This window comes from Sceloporus undulatus, chromosome 2 (assembly GCF_019175285.1).
Source record: "Sceloporus undulatus isolate JIND9_A2432 ecotype Alabama chromosome 2, SceUnd_v1.1, whole genome shotgun sequence".
Lineage (NCBI taxonomy): Eukaryota > Metazoa > Chordata > Lepidosauria > Squamata > Phrynosomatidae > Sceloporus > Sceloporus undulatus.
Genome location: NC_056523.1, coordinates 214,596,831 through 214,617,763, shown reverse-complemented (window position 1 = coordinate 214,617,763; position 20,933 = coordinate 214,596,831). Strand labels below are relative to the sequence as shown.

Here is a 20,933-nt window from a genome sequence, read left to right as displayed (position 1 = left end):
CATGTAAATGCTAGACCACTTATCCATGTAAATACCACTAATCCATGTAAATACTATACTTTAACTCTTATTAAAAAGGAAACCATCCCCTGGTGAAAGGCAAGAGTGCAATCTGTCCTACAAGCACTGACCTCCCTCTACTCTCTCTTCCACCCAACCTTTAGTGTGAGCCAAAACAGTTACGCCTGCCATAATTTTGTAGGTTCTTTGGCATTGTTTTCCGTTGCTTCATCATTTAGATCCTTTGTTACATATCCCTAAGTTTTACCCTCGACTTATCCAAGGGTCATATCAAAATCCATAATTTTGCCCCCAAAACCTGCCCTCACCATATACATGAGGTCAACTTATAGACGAGTATATATGGTATCTTTAGTTATTCTTGATTACAATAACTATTCCTTCTACCGCTCCTTATACTTTTCTTCATATTCTTGTGTCCTGTACAACCAAGAATATATATGTCTTTATATATATTCATCATCTATATTTGAATCTCTGTAGATTGAAATCATACTCAGTGATATATTTCTTATCTATCAATATGTAGTTTATTGTCTCAGTTTGTATATATCCATCATGACCATCTCATTTTCCAACATCTAATTACTGGTCTCTATTCATCATTGACTTTTGTCCCTAAGCCAAGAAGTGATTCTGTCCCATCTCCATTATATCTGCCAATTTAATAGAATCATAGGATAATAGAGGTGGAAGAGGCCATCCAATCTAACCCCCCTTGCCATGCAGGAAATCCAGGTCAAAGCATCCCAACAGATGGCCATCCAGCTTCTGTTTAAAGACCTCCAGGGAAAGAGACTCCACTACACTTAGCCAATCTTCACTTGTTAGTATATCCGGTTTTCCATTTTGATGCATACAACACCTTTCATTAACATATATAGAATCAATCTCCAATTTCTTTTTCACAGTTTTCTTCCATTTCATATATCATATTTAATAAGTATCTCTGGGTATATCGAGAGTTTGTTTCCAGAATCCTGGCCCATCTAACATTATAAGTCCGTCTTAAAACAACAATGATTTTTTCATAGTTTTCATACGAATGTCATTATAGAGCCCCCCGCCCCCCCCCCCAAAAAAAAAGAAAGAAAGAGAAACAGGAAGTGTTCAGTTGGTTTTTGAAACCAGTTTTTGCTGTGATAGAGACAGGACTACTTGAAGTATAGCAATCTTCCCAGGGAACATGATACATTTTCAAATAATACACTTTGGTTTGTTGTACAGATTATTCTCTGCTTGTTGGTGATAAGCCTTTCATTTGTTTACTGTAGCAGGATCCCTAAGGTGGAGCAAAACATTTATTTTAATAACCAGCCACCTCCTGCTGCAGCCCAGAAAAGTGCTGACAGTCTTGGAGGATGACATCAGCCTTCACTTCATAGGCTTGTGTCTTGTGGGCAGCATGGGTGCTATTTCTGTGTGGCTTCAGTTTTGATCCTTCACAATCAGCATTATCCAGATGAGGGGACATCAAAACCTTTTCACTGTTCATGGTGCATCATGCTGACAGAGCTAGCCTGGCAGTTAATGCTGATAAGAACGTCATCTTTTTGACCTATTTTGTAATTGTTGTTGCTGTTGTGTGCCTTCTAGTCATTTCTGACTCATACCTACCTTAAGGCGAACCTATTGCAGTTTTTTTCTTGGCAGACATTGTTCAGCGGGGGTGTGCCTTTGACTTTCTGTGAGACTGAGAAAGTGTGACTTGCCCAAGGTCACCCAGTGTGTTTCCATGGCTGAGTGGGGGTTTGAACCCTGGTGTCTCATTGTCCTAGTCCAACACTTAAACTACTACACTACCCTGGCTCTCTGAGTCTAAATGAAACTGAGGTTGCAAAAAGGACTGCCTTTTTTGTGAGTAATTCATTGCATACATTATCCACATGTATTCTCCCATCAAGATTTAAACGCAGCCTAATCCAGCTCAGCAAACATCACAGCACATGCCGACTGCCACAGAGCTATAGCTGGAGCTATTAGTACTACTCAGTAACAAAAAGTAGAAATTGAGACAGACAAGTGATGTATGTGGTCTTGGATAGGGAAAATCAAGATTTCTGGTGACAGCTTAACAATGAAGATTCACTGTCTTTCAGAGAATAATTTCCACATTTGTCCACTTGATGTTTGTTTGTTGTTATCTGCCCTCAAGTCATTTTCGACTCATGGCAACCTTGTGGATGAGACACCTCAAAGAACCCCTATCTTCCACAGCTACTTAGTTCCTGCAAATCCATGCCTGTGTCCCTCTGACTGAGTCCATCCATCTGGCATATGGTCTTTCTCGCCTCCTTCTACCCTCTGTCTTTCCTAGCATCATTGTCTTTTCCAGTGATCCATGCCTTCTCATTATATGCCCAAAGTATGTCAGCCTCAATTTAATCAGCTTGGTTTTTAAGGTGATCTCTATAGCTTGACCTGTTCTAAGACCATCTGTTTGTCCTTTTGGCTGTCCATGGTCGTAAGCAATCTTCTCTAGCACCACATCTCAAATGAGATGATTTTCCTTCTGCTTCCTTTACTGCCCAGCTCTCTCATCCATACATTGTGATGTCCACACTCCGAATTACAGTATGTCTTGAGTAGGATACCTGTATCATAAAATAAGTGTGTAATTCAGTACTCCTTTCTTAAAACAGAGACATGAAATCTTTACAAGAACTGGGGGAAGGATATGGGGACACCCACTTCTCAATATGTGTGTAAATAAATTTATAGCAGGCCTGTGAATAATGGCTCAGATCTAAAGGAAGGCTTAATGTTTGTTGTTGTTGTTGCTATTATTGGTATATTTTCATCTATATAGTGAAGTGAACATTTATTGCCATTTGGTAAAATCACATTTTAAAAATTGGCACCAAATACAAAATAGAGATGATAAAACAAAAATTGCCAAGAGTATAAAAATGTAACAAGTTTAAGACATTATTCTAGCAAATCAGCACAGTAAAATTCTTAACTAATGATTTTGATATCTGACTCTTAACTTAATTGCAGCCAGAGCAAATGTTGCCACCATCTCACTAATATATTGTTGCTCGCTAATAGCACACAGATTTTGCTAATCTGTATAGTGTTAAATGTACGAAGACCTTGTTTGCACTCTTTGAAACCTAATCTGTTTTTGTTCTTCTAGGAGGTTTGGCACCAGATCCACCTAAAATGGCTTCCTCTGCAAGTCAGCCAGACCTTTTAGGTGGCTGGGATTCCTGGGCAGATTCCCCTCCAGTCAGCACCCCAACACCAGCAGCACCTAAGAAGACCACTTTGGAAGGTATTGACCAAAGGTGTCACTTAAGTTTTCAGCTGCTAGGTACTATCAGGCAGTACTACCAGTAATGGGAGATAGTGTTACAAGGCCTGACAGTTGAGTTAACGGAACTATTTTTACAATACTGTGTATATGTATGCCACTGTGTGCTGTATGATGGTCTTGGGAATCTATAAAATAATAGAAATCACCTGCTTTGCTGTCTGCAGTTGATGATATCAAAGTCCCACTAAACTGAACAGGGCTTGAATATATGTAAATGATGGTTTTATAATATTAAATCAGAACTGAGCAAAATGGTGGCTGCTTGGCATCTCCTTTGCTTGATTTTTAAGGGTTGGGGTGGGGTTCTGCTGATTTTTCTACAAGTGTGTTTTATTTTTGGCAAAAAAAGTTACAATTTACTATTAAAACAAGGCATATCAGAAATATGTGCCATGCTTTCATGCTGAGTTGTGCTCCTGAAAGCATGATTCATCTTGTGAATAGCAAATTTGTTTTAAAGGTCAATTGACTGGCACTAATACTTTCAGCAGCCTGGCAGCAGTGGGGATGTGAAGCCCAGTGAGTTGACAATCAATAGATTTGTTCATAGTTGATATGGAGATGAGCAAAGTATTGCCATAGGCTGAATATGATCCTCAAAGCCGCTGGGAGGGGTCAAAAAGTGCTCCAAATGCCCTCTAGGAGATAGTGGTGGGGCAAAAATGGCCCTTAAGCCTTTTAGACATAGGAGAGGCCTTTTTCTTTAAAAAGTAAGTGAATGTGGAGTAAATTTTAGGGGTTTTTTAGAAACAGGAAAAATGGCTCATGGCTCTCCCCAAAACATATACAAATTCCCCACATACTTCCTAGTGTGCATTTAATAGTCCTGGACAACATTCTCAAAGATGTAGAGCATATCCCAGCCTGTGATCAGGAGATAGGCTTAATAGTATAAGAATATAGTTTTTGCCACCATGAATGTGCTGTTTTGTACGCTATAGTAATTGCAATTTAATATGTAGGCCAAGCTTTTACGACAGGAGGCCCTACGAATGTTCCCTCAGGCCTTTCATTCAATCAAGCAAAATCGCAGAACTTTGACCCTTTTGCTGACCTCGCTAACCTGAAAGCCGGCCTTCCAGGTAAGTGTGTAGTGAATAATAGATACAGAATGTAATATTCTGTACATTTAAGGTGGATAATATAGCTAAAACGTAGGGTGACTTGCAAAGTAAAATTCAGTCCTTTTAACAAAGGGGAGATTCCTTAAATCACAGTTGATCTTGATAATTTGCTCTTTTTAGGCCTCTGCACAAAACCCCTGTGGTTTAAGCTTGGAAATGAAGTCAAACTTGTGTATGTCTCCTGCATTTTGGTTCTGATCTACAGAAAAGGTTAATTGGAGAGGTTTGTGCAGGAGACTGAAATTGGATTGCATCACATTATAATATTCAGCAACCTAGCATCTCAGCTTGGTTGCTTGACAGGTTAAGAGCATATTTGCAATGTGAATGGGGGTATGCACTCTGCAGGCATGGACTAATGATAGCCCTGTTTAAATATTTGAAGGGATGTTATGTTGAGGAGGGAGCAAGCTTGTTTTCTGCTGCTCCAGAAACTAGAATGTAGAACAATGGATGCAAACTACAGGAAAAGAGATTCCACCTCAACATTAGGAGGAACCTCCTGACAGTAAGGGGTGTTTGACAGTGGAACACACTCCTTCCTTAGAGGTCTTCAAACAGAGGCTGGATGGCCATCTGTCGGGGATGCTTTGATTGTGATTTCCTGCATGGAAGAGGGTTGGACTGGATGGTCCTTGCGGTCTCTTCCAACTCTACGATTCTATGATTCTATGAAGTTTGACTAGTCTTAGGGTTTAAGAGTATTTTAGCATCTACAAAAGACTTGCAAATTTTGAGCAAGTTGTGATGTATAGGTAACAATTTGCAGACTTCAAAATTGTCTAAAGGGGCCTTATGTTAGTCTCTGCATTGCTTCCACACCTAATCCATTCCGGATCCTAGAAGGCTGCAAGCATCATTTTAAGCAAACTCAGTAACACTCCATGAAGTTCATTGGGACTTCTCCCTGTAATTAGTTAGGACAGCCAGAGGATGTAGGGTCAGGTTCTTCTGTGAGCAATTTTCACAGCTGTCACAAGAAGCTCTTCTGCACATTTTTTATTTTGCCTCCAGGCTTATTATAATAGCTTTCTCTAGCTTAGCCATGCATTTCACTCTTCCAGTAAAAGTATCATTTAATGCCTGAGCTGGGCATCATGTGGCATGCTGGTTGCTGGACTGCAGCTCTCCTCAGTTCAGTCAAAACAACCAGGGAAGAGGGATATCTAGAAAGTCACAAGTTGCTCACGCTTGCTTTAGATATGCAGTTCAAGTCAGGTAGCCAAAGAATGCCTGCATGCAACAGTATGCAAATATCTTGCATATTGGTTAATATATCCATCTACTAATAGAGTTCTCTTGCCAAGATACCTCTTCCTTTACTTTAAAAATACATGTCTCTTTATAGTTTTTTGTGGATTTTTCGGGCTATGTGGACATGTTCCAGAAAAGTTTCTTCCTGACGTTTCACCAGCATCTGTGGCTGGCATCTTCATTCTTTGCCGGCCATGAAAGCCTTCGACTTTACATGTCTCTTCCTTTCTGTTTTTGTATCCAAGACAGTTTGTACCATATTAACAAGCCATATGTTTTGGCCTATGTCATAGTTTTATTCAGTTTTGTGCTTCTGACCAAGATCAGCCACTGAGAAGTTTCTTAACAGGGCAAAGCCCCCCAAAATTACTTTTGAGGGAGCCATTGGCTTGTGGTAATGCTGGTTAGTGGGTTCTGAGAGTTATAGTCCAAACAAGTAATTTTCTCAAGTGCTACAACAACATATGAAGGCAACAAACCTTCTTTGGCTCATTGTCCTTGCCATCTGGTGTTCAGTACTGTGCACAGCTGCTGACCATGGATGCTCCATTGAACTGTCATGACTAATAGCCATTTTATTTAAATTCATTTTCTGTTCTTCCAGCAGAAGGACAAACAGGTCTTCCTTTAATCATGTAATGCTTCCCCTAGAGGTCTGCCTGAAAGGCTAACCAGCAATGCTCACCCTAACTGGCTAAGGTAGACTACAGTATGTTAAGGAACCTCTTGCCTGTCTGAAAGTGAGCTTGCAGCTTTGACTGTGAGAGATAGTGGCCTTCTTTTCTTGCTAGCCTTTCTTGTCAGGAAATAAATTTGAAACTGTTGTGTTTGAGAATGCTACATAACAGCAGCATTCATCCTGCCATTAGACACAGAGACATAGCGGCCTCAGGTGGTAGATAGTAAGGGTGCCACCATTAGCAACCATGCCATGATGGTACTACTTCAGCCTCCCAGCCATTTCCTTTTCTTGAAGGACAGAGTTGTCTGTGCCAAATAGCCTGTCTTCTTCCCCTAAACTGCCCTGCCTTCAGTTGTGATGGAAGCTGTTCTCCCTTTAACAGTATGGGATTAAGGTTTGACAAATCTTCAATGCATTAAGTTTTATTTGTGTCTCCTTCAATCTCTTTGCCTTGAGAACCAGTTCTGGAAGAAAGATGGGATGGTAATTTTAAAAATAAATAAAACAACTAGTTTTCAGTCCAGTCAGCATTTGTATGGAATGGAGAATGGGTCCTGTCTTGTCCTTCATTTCAGATAGCAAAGTGTCCATGTCACAATCTTTAGTTGTTTTTGATGCCCATGGGTTAAACCAAATGGAATGTCTTAGAAGTGTAAAACAAAAATGCTGTTCCTTGTTTTCCAGGTGCTTCAAGTGGAGGATTCTCAGCTGGTAGTTTTGCTCCCAAGTCCACTCCTTCACAAAAGACAGGGCATCAGTGGCAGACCAGCAAACCGCAACCAACTAGCACATCATGGCAAGCTCACTCGCAGCCAAAACCACCAGAACAAGCCAAGCCCAGCATGCAGCCGAAACCCAACTACACTGTGAATTTCAGCGTTATTGGAGGGCGTGAAGAGAGAGGTATCAGAGCCCCTGGTTTTGGTAAGTTCCTTCATATGATGACATACAGGATAGTCTTCAAGCTGGTTTTGTGCCAGCAACATGTGACCCTTGGCATGTTGTTGGGCTGCAACTGCTATCATCCCTAACCAGCCAGGCAGTGGTGTGAGAAGATGAGAGCTGCAGTTCAATAGTTATTGGCTATTGTACTTTTTAAAATTTCTTGAACATCATCAAGAAAACTTTGGCTATTTCTAGCATTCACTTTTAAAAGCATATACATTGGGCTGGATCTGTGTTGAGCCAGCTTTATGGCTGGTCTGGGTTGTCTCATCATAAGAGTTTTCCAGGTAAAAGACATTCGGAAGTGTTTTATTAGAGCCCGCTGTTACACAATATAAAATGGGGTCAACCCGGATTATTTCTGCAGTGTGGATGCAGCCTTAGACAACCTCTGTCAGTGTCAGCCCACCAATACTGATGCTGCTCAGTAGTTTCTCTTATGGGGCTTCTTGACTGCCCTCACCATTTGAACTCTCAGTTTTGTTCTGCTGATGCAGCCATTACTTCCTGAAAGGGAGGGGGGCATCTTAGTCTAATATCTCCACTTTGATGATTCTACGATGGATGACCCTACTAAAGTCTTGATAGAGTCAAGTCTTCTGATGATATTACATTCAGTATGTCATAGTCAATCCCCCTTGCTATGTTAAGGTGTTCAGCTGAGAGAAGGTCATCCATGCTAAAGTATTTCTTTCCATTTATGGATGTGAAAGCTGGACAGTGAAGAAAGCTGAAAGGAGAAAATTAATTCATTTGAAATAATAATAATAATAATAATAATAATAATAATAATAATATGTGCTGGAGGAGAATTCTTTTGGTCTCATGAATTGCAAAAAAGACAAAACAATGGGTCCAAGAGCAAATCAAGCTTGAACTCTCACTAGAAGCCAAAATGACTAAACTGAGTTTATTGTACTTTGAACATATCATGAGGTGATATGGCTCATTGGAAAAGTGTGTGTGTGAATTGTGTCCAAGTCAATCCCAATTCATGGCAACCCTGTGGTTGAAACATCTTCAAGAGCCCCTATCCTCCACTGCTCTAATTAGGTTTTGCAGTGTGTGCATGTGCCTTTAAATCGCCTGTCAACTTAGGGTAACCTGATGAATTTCATAGGGTTTTCTTAGGCAAGGTATACTCGAGGTGATTTTGCTAGTTCCTTCCTCTGGAATGTAGCCTACATCACCTGGGTGGATAGACTCAGTCAAGGATGCCATAGCTGTCAGTTTGCCAGATACAAACATTATACAAAATACTTTTGTATAAGCTGACCTCATGTTTATATCGAGGACAGGTTTGGGGGCCAAAATTATGGGTTTAGCTTTGACCCTGGGATAAGTTAAGGGTAAAACTTAGAGGAATGTAACAAACAAATATTTTCTTATCCTTCAGATTGCAAAAGGGGAATATACTTAGGAAGAGCTAAAGAGAAGGAGAGAATCTGTTTCTTTGAGGGGCTACAATTTGGTGTGTGTGTAAATAGCGTTGCTGATTTTAAAATGTCTGCATCTGTACAAATACAGATGGGGAAAGGAATATAAATGAAGGAAAAGAGTGTGGCCTGAAAAAAAAGGTGGAGGAGACAAGCAAGGAAAGCAACCTGCCTTTATTAGGGACCTAACCTGAAGGCAGCGACAAGAGATAGTGGCAAGGAGCCCCTCTTGGCATGGAAGCAGTGCTCCCACAGTGTTACTACAGTTGGCCTATAGGAAGGCTTGCCTTCCATGGCTTTGAGCTTACTGGCAAGCCCCAGCAGGAGTAATGGGGCTTGAGCATATAGATCCCCCATGTATGGGGAGGTTGGACTGTCCTGCCTTGTCCAAATCAGAGAAATAAAGGCAACCTTTCCTCCTCCTTCATCATTTTTTGCTCAAGCAGAGTTCAGCAGCAGCATGGTACAGTCCAAAGAGAGACTGTGGCAGCCATTTTTAATAGGGGCTTACCTTATAAGTCTCTTTGCTGAGAGACTGTGGTGGCCATTTTTAATAGGGGCTTACTTTTTCGATTTATACATGACTTATATACTTACGTATATATGGTAATAAGGTTTCTTATTTGTAGGGTTGCCATAAATGGATAGTGACTTGGCAGCACTTAACAATAAAAACAGTAGAGGTTGGTTTTACTGTTGTGTGCCTTCAAATCATTTTTGACTTATGGGTTTTCTTGGCAAGATTTATTCCGATGGGTTTTCCTGTCAAGATTTGTTCAAAGGGGTTTCCTTTGGCTTCATCTGAGGCTAAGGACATGTGACTTGCCCTAAGTCGCCTAGTGGGTTTCCATGGCTAAACCTTGGTCTCTAGAGTCATAGTCCAACAGTCAAACCACTATCCAATGCTGGCTCTAACTGGCCACATTTAACCAAACCTATGGACAGGGTTCTCTAAACTATTAAAACAAGAGAACTTGCCAATCATGACTTTCTTTAAATTTGCTTTAATAATTTCGGCTGGTGTGATACAAATATGACAAAATCTGGATCCAAACCTTACTAACCAGGTTCATTTACTTCTGTCTGCCTTTTAACAAAAAGAGTTTAAAGTCAGATTGCAAGAGATTGTGAAGTTTGAACCCAGCACTTCACAGATTTGGACTTCACCTAGAGAACTACTAAGGATTGCTGAGCTCTGTCTAAAGTCCCAACCCGTGACTTTCACAGTTCAAGTCCCCTGGTCCCATATAGTCTAACAATGAAAGCTGGTCCTGTTTGTTATAAGGCAGGCAGAATTAATGAACACTAAAGAATATGGATTTAATCCAGACTGAATCCCATTCAGAGGAGATCCATTTGGATTAATAATTAATTATGATTGGTGAATCCTACTAATTTTAATAGAGTCCCTGTTACATAGATCTAATCTTTTCACTGACCAGTGAGTTTTATACTTTTTTTATCTCATTTACCAGGACAAAAACCCAAAGTTTCAGAAAATGATTTTGAGGATCTTTTGTCAAATCAAGGATTTGCAGCGAAACCTGACAGAAAAGGACCAAAGACCATTGCAGAGATGAGAAAAGAAGAAATGTCTAGAGATATGGACCCTCTAAAATTAAAGGTTAGATTATTTTTATACTGAACCTTCCTGTGCTGCCAATTCTTATATGTTTAAGGAGTCAATGCATGAGCTGGATGCAACACCAGGAGGCTTACAGCAGAGGAAGTGGGGTGGATAAAGGCAGAATGTCTTGGTGCTGGTAATGTAGAGATGGAGAGGAATTTAGCCTAGTGGTAGAGTACATGTTTTGTTTGCAGAAAGTTCCAAGTTCAATCCCTGGTATCTGCCCTTGAAAGAATTTCAAATAACAGACTTTGGCAAAGACCCTACTTAAGACTCTGGAGAAGTGCCTTACAAAACTGGGGTCAAGAATTGAAATGACAGGTAATGTCACAAAAAATAAAATACAATCAAACTTCTGTGTGTTTAGTGTACAACTTTATTTTTTCACCTACATCACCCAGAATTTCCCAGCCAGCACACTCACTCAGGGATTCTGGGATTGTAAATCCAAAAGGTAATTTTTCAAAGCTTTGATTTAGTGAGTGATAGTTTCTCTGAAGCCAAAGATCTGCAACTGGCCCTCCATTACTTCCCTTCAGTTATAACTCTGGGTACCAAGTTTAAGCCCACTAATTTAAGAGTTCTTTTTCTCTTCTGAAGGAAACACAGAGATTTTGCTGGAAAGAACTCCCACAATGATGGTTCTATGATGTGGAGGATGGTAGTTTGGTGGCTGGTTTTTTTCTGTTTGGTTAGGCCTATCTCTTCCACTCCATTGCAAGGAGAGAAGCTCTGGTGTCTGTTCAGACCAAAAAGCTATGCTTCCCACACATAAGCCTATGATAAATAAGCATATGAAAAGTCCTAGGCTTATTTTTTCCATAACTCTATGTGAGCCACTTACTGTGTGCTGACAGCCTAAAAGAGGGATGGGGGACAGAAATCCCAGATTGTTCTAATCAAGTTTTACTCACCACAGGCAATCAGGCCTAAGCTTTCATTAAATTACTACATATGAATGTTTTTAGGGGGGGGGGGGTTGGATGGTAGTTTAAAATAGACATGAGGCAACATGTTGCCCTCCATATGTTTTGGAATACAGGTATCATATGCCCTAACTGGCATGGCTGGTGTTTAGTGATGGTGGGAGATGTAGTCCAAATCATTTGAAGGTTGTCAGTTTGTCTGTTTGTTTCTCCCTGGTTTAAATGCCATTAATGTTTATAAATAGTAAATGGAACTGGATGCTGTGTGGTGGTTTTGGTATATTTGAACACCCTCTCCCATCATTCTCTTTTTCTCTCTAGATTCTAGATTGGATTGATGGGAAAGAAAGGAATATAAGAGCTTTATTATCTACTCTTCACACTGTGCTTTGGGAAGGTGAAACCAAATGGAAACCAGTTGGCATGGCAGACCTGGTTACCCCAGATCAAGTGAAGAAGTATTATAGGAAGGCAGTACTTGTGGTTCACCCAGATAAGGTGAGTCTTTGTAGCTGCTCTTCAGAGAGCTGCTGCCCAATTTCTCCTCTGTACCTAAAAGACAACAGACACAGCCCACCCATGAATTACTGTCTAATTGCCCAGGAACAGAGTGCACTCTGCTTCATCCACTAGGGGTCAATCGTTCTTGCAGGGCAGTTCAGCTGGAGCCTATAGAAGTTATTGTCCATGTTTATAGTAATGCACAGTGGAGCAAGTAGTGCATTAACATTCCCAGGACTATAGAAGATCTTGAACTGGCAACGTCCTGTCACTGCCACTTTTTAGCTAGAGGAGAGGGATACAGGGAAATCAATCACACTATGAAAGAAACCTTTTTCTACCAAATGTCTAGAGTAGGTTAGGCACTTAAAAAGCTTTCTGCGTTTCTTGCTCATCTGAACAATTAAGAGAACTCTACTGTGGCTGCTCATCATTGTGCTTTTCTGATGCCAAGACTGAACAATAAATAAAGTAGAAACTAGAAAGCATTCAATGGAATCCACAGAAGAAGCAAGACACATCTTGAGATGCTCAAAAGATGGTTGTTTAGTGGTAGAAAAGCTTTGAGTGGTTTATCCTATGTGTAATCTTAAAACCTTCTTTGTGGGCTCTTTAGAATCAGGCTTCAGAAATTTCTGAAACAGAAACTCTCAAAGGAAAATCTGATCCCGCAATTTCTGAAGTTTGATTCTAAGGTACAGTCTTTTCTTAGCATCTTGAGATGTGTCTCATTTCTTCTGTTGACTGAACCATAGCCTAGTCTGACAAATGTAGTAATTTTACAAGAAAGGAATGCTAGGAACCCTTGTGAATCCAGCTATTTAGCAACAAAAAACAACACAAAAACAAGGTCTGCATCTGCAGCCATGTTAAGCTTTACCTCAAATAGCAGTCAAATCAAGGTTGCCCTTTTGATTTAAGGTTATGAATCTTCGCTTATTTTTAATCTCAGATAAGAATCAATAATGAGATCATGAGTGTTTTGTGCATTTTCCAGTTCTTTTTCACACTTTTGACTCTTCTTTGCAAAAACATTTTTGCACAAAATATATTTGCACCAAAAAAGAACATTTTGTGCAAAACACTGTCTTCTTCAGAAAGGATGTATTTTGACACAAAAAACCCAAAGTTTCCTTATGCACACAAATTTTCCACCCAAACAAAATCTTGAAATGCAAAAAACTTGTAAAAGTTGAACATATTCGCAATGAGGTGTCTTCTTGCATTGAGATGCCTTTTCTAATGTAGAACAAAAATATTTGCAAGCATTATTTATGCTCCTATTGTGTTCCATGACAGAAGCAAGCATGGCACATGTGCAATGTCACCTCACCTTGTTCTCTTGCTGTTTGAACATTCAGTGGTGTTTGTCTTGAGTTTTGCTTTGCATTCTGCTAGCATGCAGAGCTAAACTGGTTTCTGTTCTAATGAGCAACTGGGGAGTCTGGTCCAGAAAACAAACTTTGAGGAGGTCACCGAACACAGATTTACTTCTAAGCTGAATACAGATGTGCATATAGTGTGCCACTGAGGAGATAGTGGCTTTCCTTTTGTGTTCTTAACTGTAGAAGCAACAGGAGCTGTTTGTGATGCAGATTCAAGCTGTTTTGATGCAAATGAGCAGTCAAGTTGTAATTTTTGCTCTCTTTTTGCTTTCAGGCTGTGGGGCAGTCTTATGAACAGTATGCCAAAATGATCTTCATGGAGCTGAATGATGCGTGGTCAGAATTTGAAAACCAAGGCTCAAAATCTCTTTTCTGATATGGCTCCCTTTTGCACAGGGGGAGGAGTAATTTCAAAATGTATTGGCAGCAAAACTGAATCTTGAGTGCTGTTAGTGTAACCTCCTGAGATCAAGGAGCAGGGGGAGGGGACCTTTCCTGGTTGTTGCACATTTTGAAACTGTACACTCACAAACAGGGGTGTATATTGTAGGAAGCAGAGTATGAAACATTACAGAAGTGGCACACTGGGTCCATTGGCACTAGGAAGCTTGTGCCCTGAGAGTGGAAGGTTCCAAGCCATCTCAGATGCAGTCAGAGGCACCTGTCGTTCTAATGAAGGGTCTTGGCATGGGCAAAATTTGCTGTGAGAAACATCATCCACTTTGAATCCTGAATTATCATTTTGACTTTTTTTTTTTTGCTCTCCATCTGAAGAAATACATAACTTCAGTTTGCATTTCTGTCCCCCCCTCTGCCCAGTAGTTTTGTGATTTTTCATTTTGCTCTTTACATGTTTGCCTTATTCAAAGTGCTTTAGTTATCTATCAGCTGTGAGTTTGCTCAGCATCTCTTGTTGTTGCTGTGAGAGGTGTACATTTTTCTTCTGTATTTTATGTAATCATTCCAATAATCATTCTGTAAATAATTAAACTGTTTTCTGACAACACCTGCATTCCTTATGCTGCATTGACAGTTGTTTGGCCAAAATGCTCCCATTGGAGGAAATGTTTGGCTGGTGAGAATTTTGGTATTTGTAGAGTTTGGGTCTTTTTAAAAAAAATGGAAACAAGGAATTAGATCTTGGCTTTAATTTAAGTACTGCATGGTCTTGTTTTATTTATTATGATATTCTTGGAGGCAAACTATCTTAAATTTCTGTTCTAAAGTGTGCATTCCCCCCTTCTTACTTTACTGAATGGTGTATGTGCCTTTTTTTGGCATAGTTGAATTGTATAGGAAGTAGGCAGGTTGGTATATACAGTATGCAGAAACCCGAAAAGTGTGTGCAGTGATCTGCTACTTCAATTTGTCAGACTTAATTGAGTAAACGTTGCACTGTTAGCCGCTGAAGAAGTGTGTGTGCTCACATATTTCAAAAGTATATTGATTCTAGAAGTCTCTGTGTGTGGATCAAAGATCAGGATAGCATGTACTGTCTTTTAAGACAATCCCCTATTTGATGTACCCTCAACTGCAGGGGCTAGTTCTGTACTTCAGAATTTAATACAAATGTGCATTGTTTAATATGAGGACTATCTCTTTATGCAGTCACTATTATGGTATCTCAGTTGCAGTAGCACTCTAGCTTTGTTCAAGTTAATCTATTTGCAAGCTGTCATGGTTTATTCAGCCTGGTTTTGCAACTTTTTTGCTGGGATCAGTGACTTGGCAGGGTCAAGGAAGGGTCCTTTTTACAAGAGTAGCTTCTGAATGAAGTTCGAAGTGTGTCCTCTTTCCACCTCTACTGCTTTCGGCAAATGAAGAAACAGCAAATAACTTTTTGCTCCTACAGTCTTCCCAGGGGCTCAGGGAGCAGAAGTGTATTTATTATACAAGCTGTCTTGCTTAGGAGTAGCCCACTTGTATGGTTCCAGTCTCCAAGCTGCTGTCATAATGGAAAAGATATACAGACCCAAAGAATATTGACGTGTGGAATGTGTCTGCCTTTATCGCATTTTTTTCTCAGGAGTGAAATTGCAGACAATGTTTGTTTTTTAAACTGTATCTTGATTGGATATTGTAATCTCAGTGGAATTAGTTATTTTTTCTTGATATAGTACACATCTGCTGACGTACTGATTCATCTCAGATACACTCCTATGATTAAGGTATATATTATTCTGGAAAGAGGTCTATTAAAGCTGTTTTTTTTTCTTCCTGCATGTCATCAGCGTGGAAGAGAAATTGGATGGTGCATCATTTGTGGGAAACACTAAATTATCTTCAGACATAACATGAACTCCTCCTTTGTGACATTGGATTCCAGGTTGCTGAATGGACCTTGGCCTAAGCTATAGAGTGGTTGCATCATTTTGGGTGTCATGGATTGCAGACTACTCAGAGTTATTGGGAGAGCGTTTGTAGGCCCAATGGAGGGGTCTACATCACTCTTAGTTCTTTGGCCCTCCCAAAGTAACCCATAACAAAATTTCTGTATCTCATCTTGTGTAACCCAACAAAATTTCCAGTGCATTTTAAGGAGGTTCAAAGCAACATTAGAGGTGATAGGTTTTTTGTAACCCCATCTCTACTTCATACCAAATCTCACCTTTTCATGAAATCCCAGGACTTCTTACGATTGTAATTTGGGGAGTGCACAAAATGGGCTCTGGTAATAAACATAAAAATCCCCCTCTGCCACCCCAGCTCTGTTACAATTGTTATAAAATGATGGTGGGTGGGAAAGTTCTGCTACATAACTTTCAAGAATGGAAAATTACATTGCTACATGAAAGAAGCATAGGCCGTGTAATTTGATGAAGAATAACCACACATTTTTCATGTTAAGGAAAATCCACTGGTACCCATAGGGTATTGTTTTTGTTTTGTTACAATGACTGGAGTGTTGGGAAGAAAACAAGAGTTGTTTTGGTGTATTCTACCTTGACTATCTAGGATAGTTAGGGTCTAACCATTTCAAATAAAGTTCATACATACGTAAGTAATGCGAATACAGCTCCAAGGGTGTTTATACTCTTTTAAAGAGAGATATACTGCTGTAGAGGGTAATTGAAACTTTATAGTCTACATTTTGGTAGTGGGGGGAGGAACCAGAAGTGGAAAAGAATGAAATAGATAGGGGGTATTAAATGGGGTAGGAATAGTTTGTAGTTTAAGTGGAGGCCAACTTTAATATTGGCGCTGAGAGGAAAAGGCATTTCTTCCTCAAAATATTATTTTGCTCTTGGTAAATTACTCTAATGTGGGATAAAAAGAGGCCAGAGAACAAAAATGACTGTTAAATTTTCTTTTGCAATTTTGGGGGGGGGGGGGGGAGATGTGTATCTTGAGGTTTTGGTGAAATTCCAAATCTATAAATTTAACTTGTTTAAAATGTGGTTATTTTAAAATGGGGTGGGAAACTTGTTACTTTCAAGGGCACTGGCTCTCCCCCACCAAGAAAAAAAATGGTGTCACAAAATATTTGCTTTGAAGTGGTTTTCATGATGGTAAACTGGAAACACCTCATTCGAAGAAGAGCTTCCAAATTGACTAGTTATAAATTTTTTTCCTTGTTTGGTCCTGAATTTCAGCAGTGGCTTCCAAGAGGAGAAAGTTGCCCCCAGAACCAACGAAGTTGCCCACCCATTTTAAAGGGAAGGTTGTGACTGCATAGAACTACTTCCACATAACTCTTCCATACATAGCTATTGTAGGGTACCTGTTCCCTATATTGACTGGCAACAGCTTTCTGAGAGATGGTGTCTGGCAGACATCTTTCCCGTCACCAATGAGCACAGAAGAGGGTAAAATCCAACCCTCCAGATCTTGTCAGATGTAACTCCCATCATTCCTCACTATGGCTATCGTGGCTAGGACTGGTGGGAGCTGCAATCCAATAGTACCTGTGCAAGTGGATTTTTTTTTAAACTACAGATCACTGTGTCCATTAAAACCAGTATTACATTAATAGCAGGCTTCCCTAACTTTAGTGCCCTCTAGATGTGTTGGACTGTAAATCCCAACATCCTCAGTCTCCATGGTGTTTTACACCACAACCCCCAGAGGGAATGCATTCCTGGACTTGCTATGGAAATGAGAAAATGCAGATAATAGCAAACCCTATTGAAATGAATGACCAGTGGAAGTATACCATAGGATCTCACAGGAGGACCTGGAAAATACCTAGGGAGAACATACTTTTTTGGATGCAGGTAAGTGAAATGGCGAGTCCTGGTCCTGCAGATATGGGAGTTGCATTGTAATTTATGACATCTACAGGGCACTGTGTTGGGGAAGGCTGATCTACACCGAGTAGCAGCAACTTTTCAGGATTGAACCTGGCATTGATTGACTTTCTGCAGTGCAAAGCTTGTGCTGAAGAAGTCGTCTTTGGCTTAAATGTGACACTTGTGACCTAGCAAACTGTCCCTTGCAGTGTTGAGCCCCATTGTTGGCTCTGAATTTGTAAAGACCAGTACGAACTTTGTGGACATGCTGAATTTGGGGCTGTTGGCTCTATATCTTCTTTTGGAGGAGCACATCAGTATTTGACACCTTCCTGTGCTGGCTGTTTTGGTGTTTTAACCCAGCAGCAGTGAATGTGAGGGGAAAAAATCACTCATACTCATAGTGTGGAAAAGTTGCCTTTTGGGTCTCCAAATTTCAGAATCCATCCAGGCAACATGGCCAGGGTCATACCTGCTGTGGAATTCAGGGAGTAATTCAGAAAAAGTAACTCCAGTGTCAAGACCACAATGTAACTGCCTCACTTTACTAACTTTGTGTCAAATTTCTTAATTTCCTTTCTGTTGATCTGCTGCTATAAAAGAGGCTACAGGTTGACAAACCAGGATGAAAACTGAGTTGCCCAGTATATAACTGGGTGAATTTAGTTAGCAATCTTAAAATCAAAAATGATTTCTTTACAGTATTGTCCCTTTTTCACCACAAGGGTGTGCTTTATAAGAACATGTGGCAAGGAAGCCGGGTTCTGGTGACACTGTAAAAATGAACCTTGGAAACTCTGTGTTGCTGCTTGTCTTTTCTTTTTTAAAGAAATTCTGGCCCTTCCTCAGTCCCAGGGGGAAGGTGAAGTTTTCTTTACCCAACAGATAGTTCTGCTTGTATGTAACTGCCATGATTGTACATGGATGAGCAGTGATCCAAGTTTGGGCCACGGTTCTAGGTAGTCTTGTGTGGGTCATCTGAGAACCAATTTGGGCATGCGGTGTCCCACCAATGGTTAATCATTTTAGCCAGAGCTGAAGAGGGGGGTTCAGATTAAGACATCTTCCAGTTATGTCTGGCCTGGCCAGAAGTCTCCTACTTGCCTGTCTATCCAAGGATGATGCTTCACTTCTCTGTGCCCTTTGTCTGAAGAGTACTTTCGGACAGAAGAGCATGTAGTTCTGGGTTAACTTAAATTGTGTGCCACCTCCAGGTTGAAGTTCCTTTTACAAGCACTGGAACCTTTATGTGGAAACTCTTCTGTCTTTTAAACTGTTCCACTAGCAATCTAAAGAGCACTTTTTTTTTTCTATTGGTATTTCTACTTTAGGGCTCGCAAGTAAAAAATTCATAATATTAGGAATTACTACCCACCATTTTGGATGGCTTCGTTCCCCCGTACTGTACCTCCAAATCATTGAACAATGGGTATAAAATGGTTTTAAAAATTAACCGTATTAAGGCAATAAAAGGAGGGCTTATTCTCAATTGAGACTGGCAGAGTGTGATTTCTGCACAACTTCCCCACCTTGTTTTGCCTCTTCTTTCCCTGTGGCTTTTGCACACAACTTTCAGGAATAAAATACTGAAATAATTCATGCAACTGTCTTTTTTTCTTATAAAGGGTGCGTTTATTTAAACTTTTTAAATATAAAAATCCAAACAGGATTTTGTGGCATTGTGGACACTTTTGGAAACCATTTACTGAATGTACAATGTACTGTTCTATAGAACTGAAAAACGTTAAATGAATGAGGATTTTTGCTCACTCCATGGTATTTTGCAATTTCATGTCCTTGTTAGACGTCATCTCTGTGTGTATGTCTTTTTGTGGGGGAGAGGGGTAAATGGACAGACAAAGGGAAACCAAAATCTTATTTTTGTCTTCATTGGGGGAATTGCTGTGTGCTGAGTAATTTTGGTAATAGTCCAATGCAAAATGTATAAATGTGTATGTATATAAAATGAACATTGTCTTAAGGTTGCACCTTGTAAACAATTATGAATAATGTATTGAATGTTTGGCACATAATTTTCTGGATCAAAGTATTTTACTTTGGAATTAAGATGATCAGTGATTAAAAGAAATCAAACATTGCTTCCTTTATTTATATTTATGAAGAGGAGATGGTTACTTGTGCGTCTGCAGTCTGGTATCCCCACATAATATGCTTCATGGTGGCTGCCATACTTTTTTTAAATCAATGGATAACAAAATGCCATATAAACAAACCGTAATCACAAGTTCCAAGTGACAGTCTAGAAGGCATTTCATGTGTTGGCACTCCAATACTTTTTTGTGGTTCTTCGAGCTATGTTGCCGTTTCTAAGCAGAGTTTTCTTCCTGACGTTTCCGCCAGCATCTGATGTTCATGGCATCTTATGCCAGCCACACGATGCGGCGAAACGTCAGGAAGAAACTCGCTAGAACATGGCCACATATGCCTGAAAAACCCAACAAAAAAGTAATCATAGGATACCTGTACAGAACTGCCAAAATAAAGCTGCTCGGGTCCCTCTTTGTAGTATGCTTTTAAATGAATAGCATGCCGTCCACTAGAATACCATAACAGCACCAAACCTCTGCTCTCACAGTGCTTAGGAAACGAGAAGTGTGGCTTTGGTGTCAACCCTCCGGACCCAATGCAATCATATTTAAATAGATCATACCATCCAAAAACCCGAAGCAGCTTTAGTTTGGCATCTTTTAACAGGCCATAGGTCCATTTCATACCAGAACATAATTTGATTATTCAGTTTATGGGAAGTTCATTAAATTTGTAGCCTTTTGCTTTACTGAAAGGCAAAAAGGGGACCTGCTGGAGATGTGTAAAATTATGGTATGAGAAAGTGGATGATGTTTTTTATAATACTATATATAATACTAAAACCTGTCCTTATACATTGAAGCAGAGAAGAGATTCTAAAGAAGTACACATTCACTTTATTGTTGTTTACCTTCAGGTCATTTCTGATTTTTGGCAACCCTAAGGCAGTGTTTTCTTGGCAGTATTTGTTCAGAGGGAGTTTGCCTTTGCCCTACTCTAAGGCTGAGAGTGTGTGACTTGCCCAAACCTGCAGGTTTCCATGGCTGAGTGGGAATTTAAACCCTGGCCTCTAGAGTCTTAGTCCAACACTCAAACCACTACACCACATTGCCCCCACTCAGTTTATCCAACAGATAATTAAACTTTGAAATTAGCCAGAGTAAGATTGGAGGAAGCACACCAGGAAGATGTAAAATTTATCTGCCTGGCAGAACAGCCATTTTTCTCTTCCCTTTACAGAGAATTAGGGTGACAATGACAACAGCTGCACTCCACCTACAACCTGAGAGCTGAAAGAAGCAGCCGGGAAGATATTCTGAATTACAAAGATGGCCTTTCTGCATCCTAGAATTTCTTCCTCCAAAAGTGCCTCTCTTTCTCCACTCACGATTAGTTTTATTTTGGCCGCCTGCAAATCTAGCCATGCTTTCCCCTG

The 20,933-nt window shown here is 40.1% G+C and overlaps 1 protein-coding gene across 4 annotated transcripts in view; it reads left to right on the top strand.

The window, feature by feature from the left end:
* Positions 1 to 19,548, top strand: part of GAK (cyclin G associated kinase) — a 116,999-nt gene extending 97,451 nt beyond the window's left edge. For all 4 annotated transcript variants that reach the window (XM_042449596.1, XM_042449595.1, XM_042449594.1 and 1 more), the window contains 6 exons: positions 3,161 to 3,298; positions 4,303 to 4,422; positions 7,085 to 7,324; positions 10,257 to 10,405; positions 11,656 to 11,832; positions 13,495 to 19,548. In XM_042449596.1, the coding sequence (XP_042305530.1) occupies positions 3,161 to 3,298; positions 4,303 to 4,422; positions 7,085 to 7,324; positions 10,257 to 10,405; positions 11,656 to 11,832; positions 13,495 to 13,596 (926 nt within the window). In that variant the 3' untranslated portion in view covers positions 13,597 to 19,548. The remainder of the gene's footprint in view (positions 1 to 3,160; positions 3,299 to 4,302; positions 4,423 to 7,084; positions 7,325 to 10,256; positions 10,406 to 11,655; positions 11,833 to 13,494) is intronic.
* The last annotated feature ends 1,385 nt before the right edge of the window (positions 19,549 to 20,933 follow it).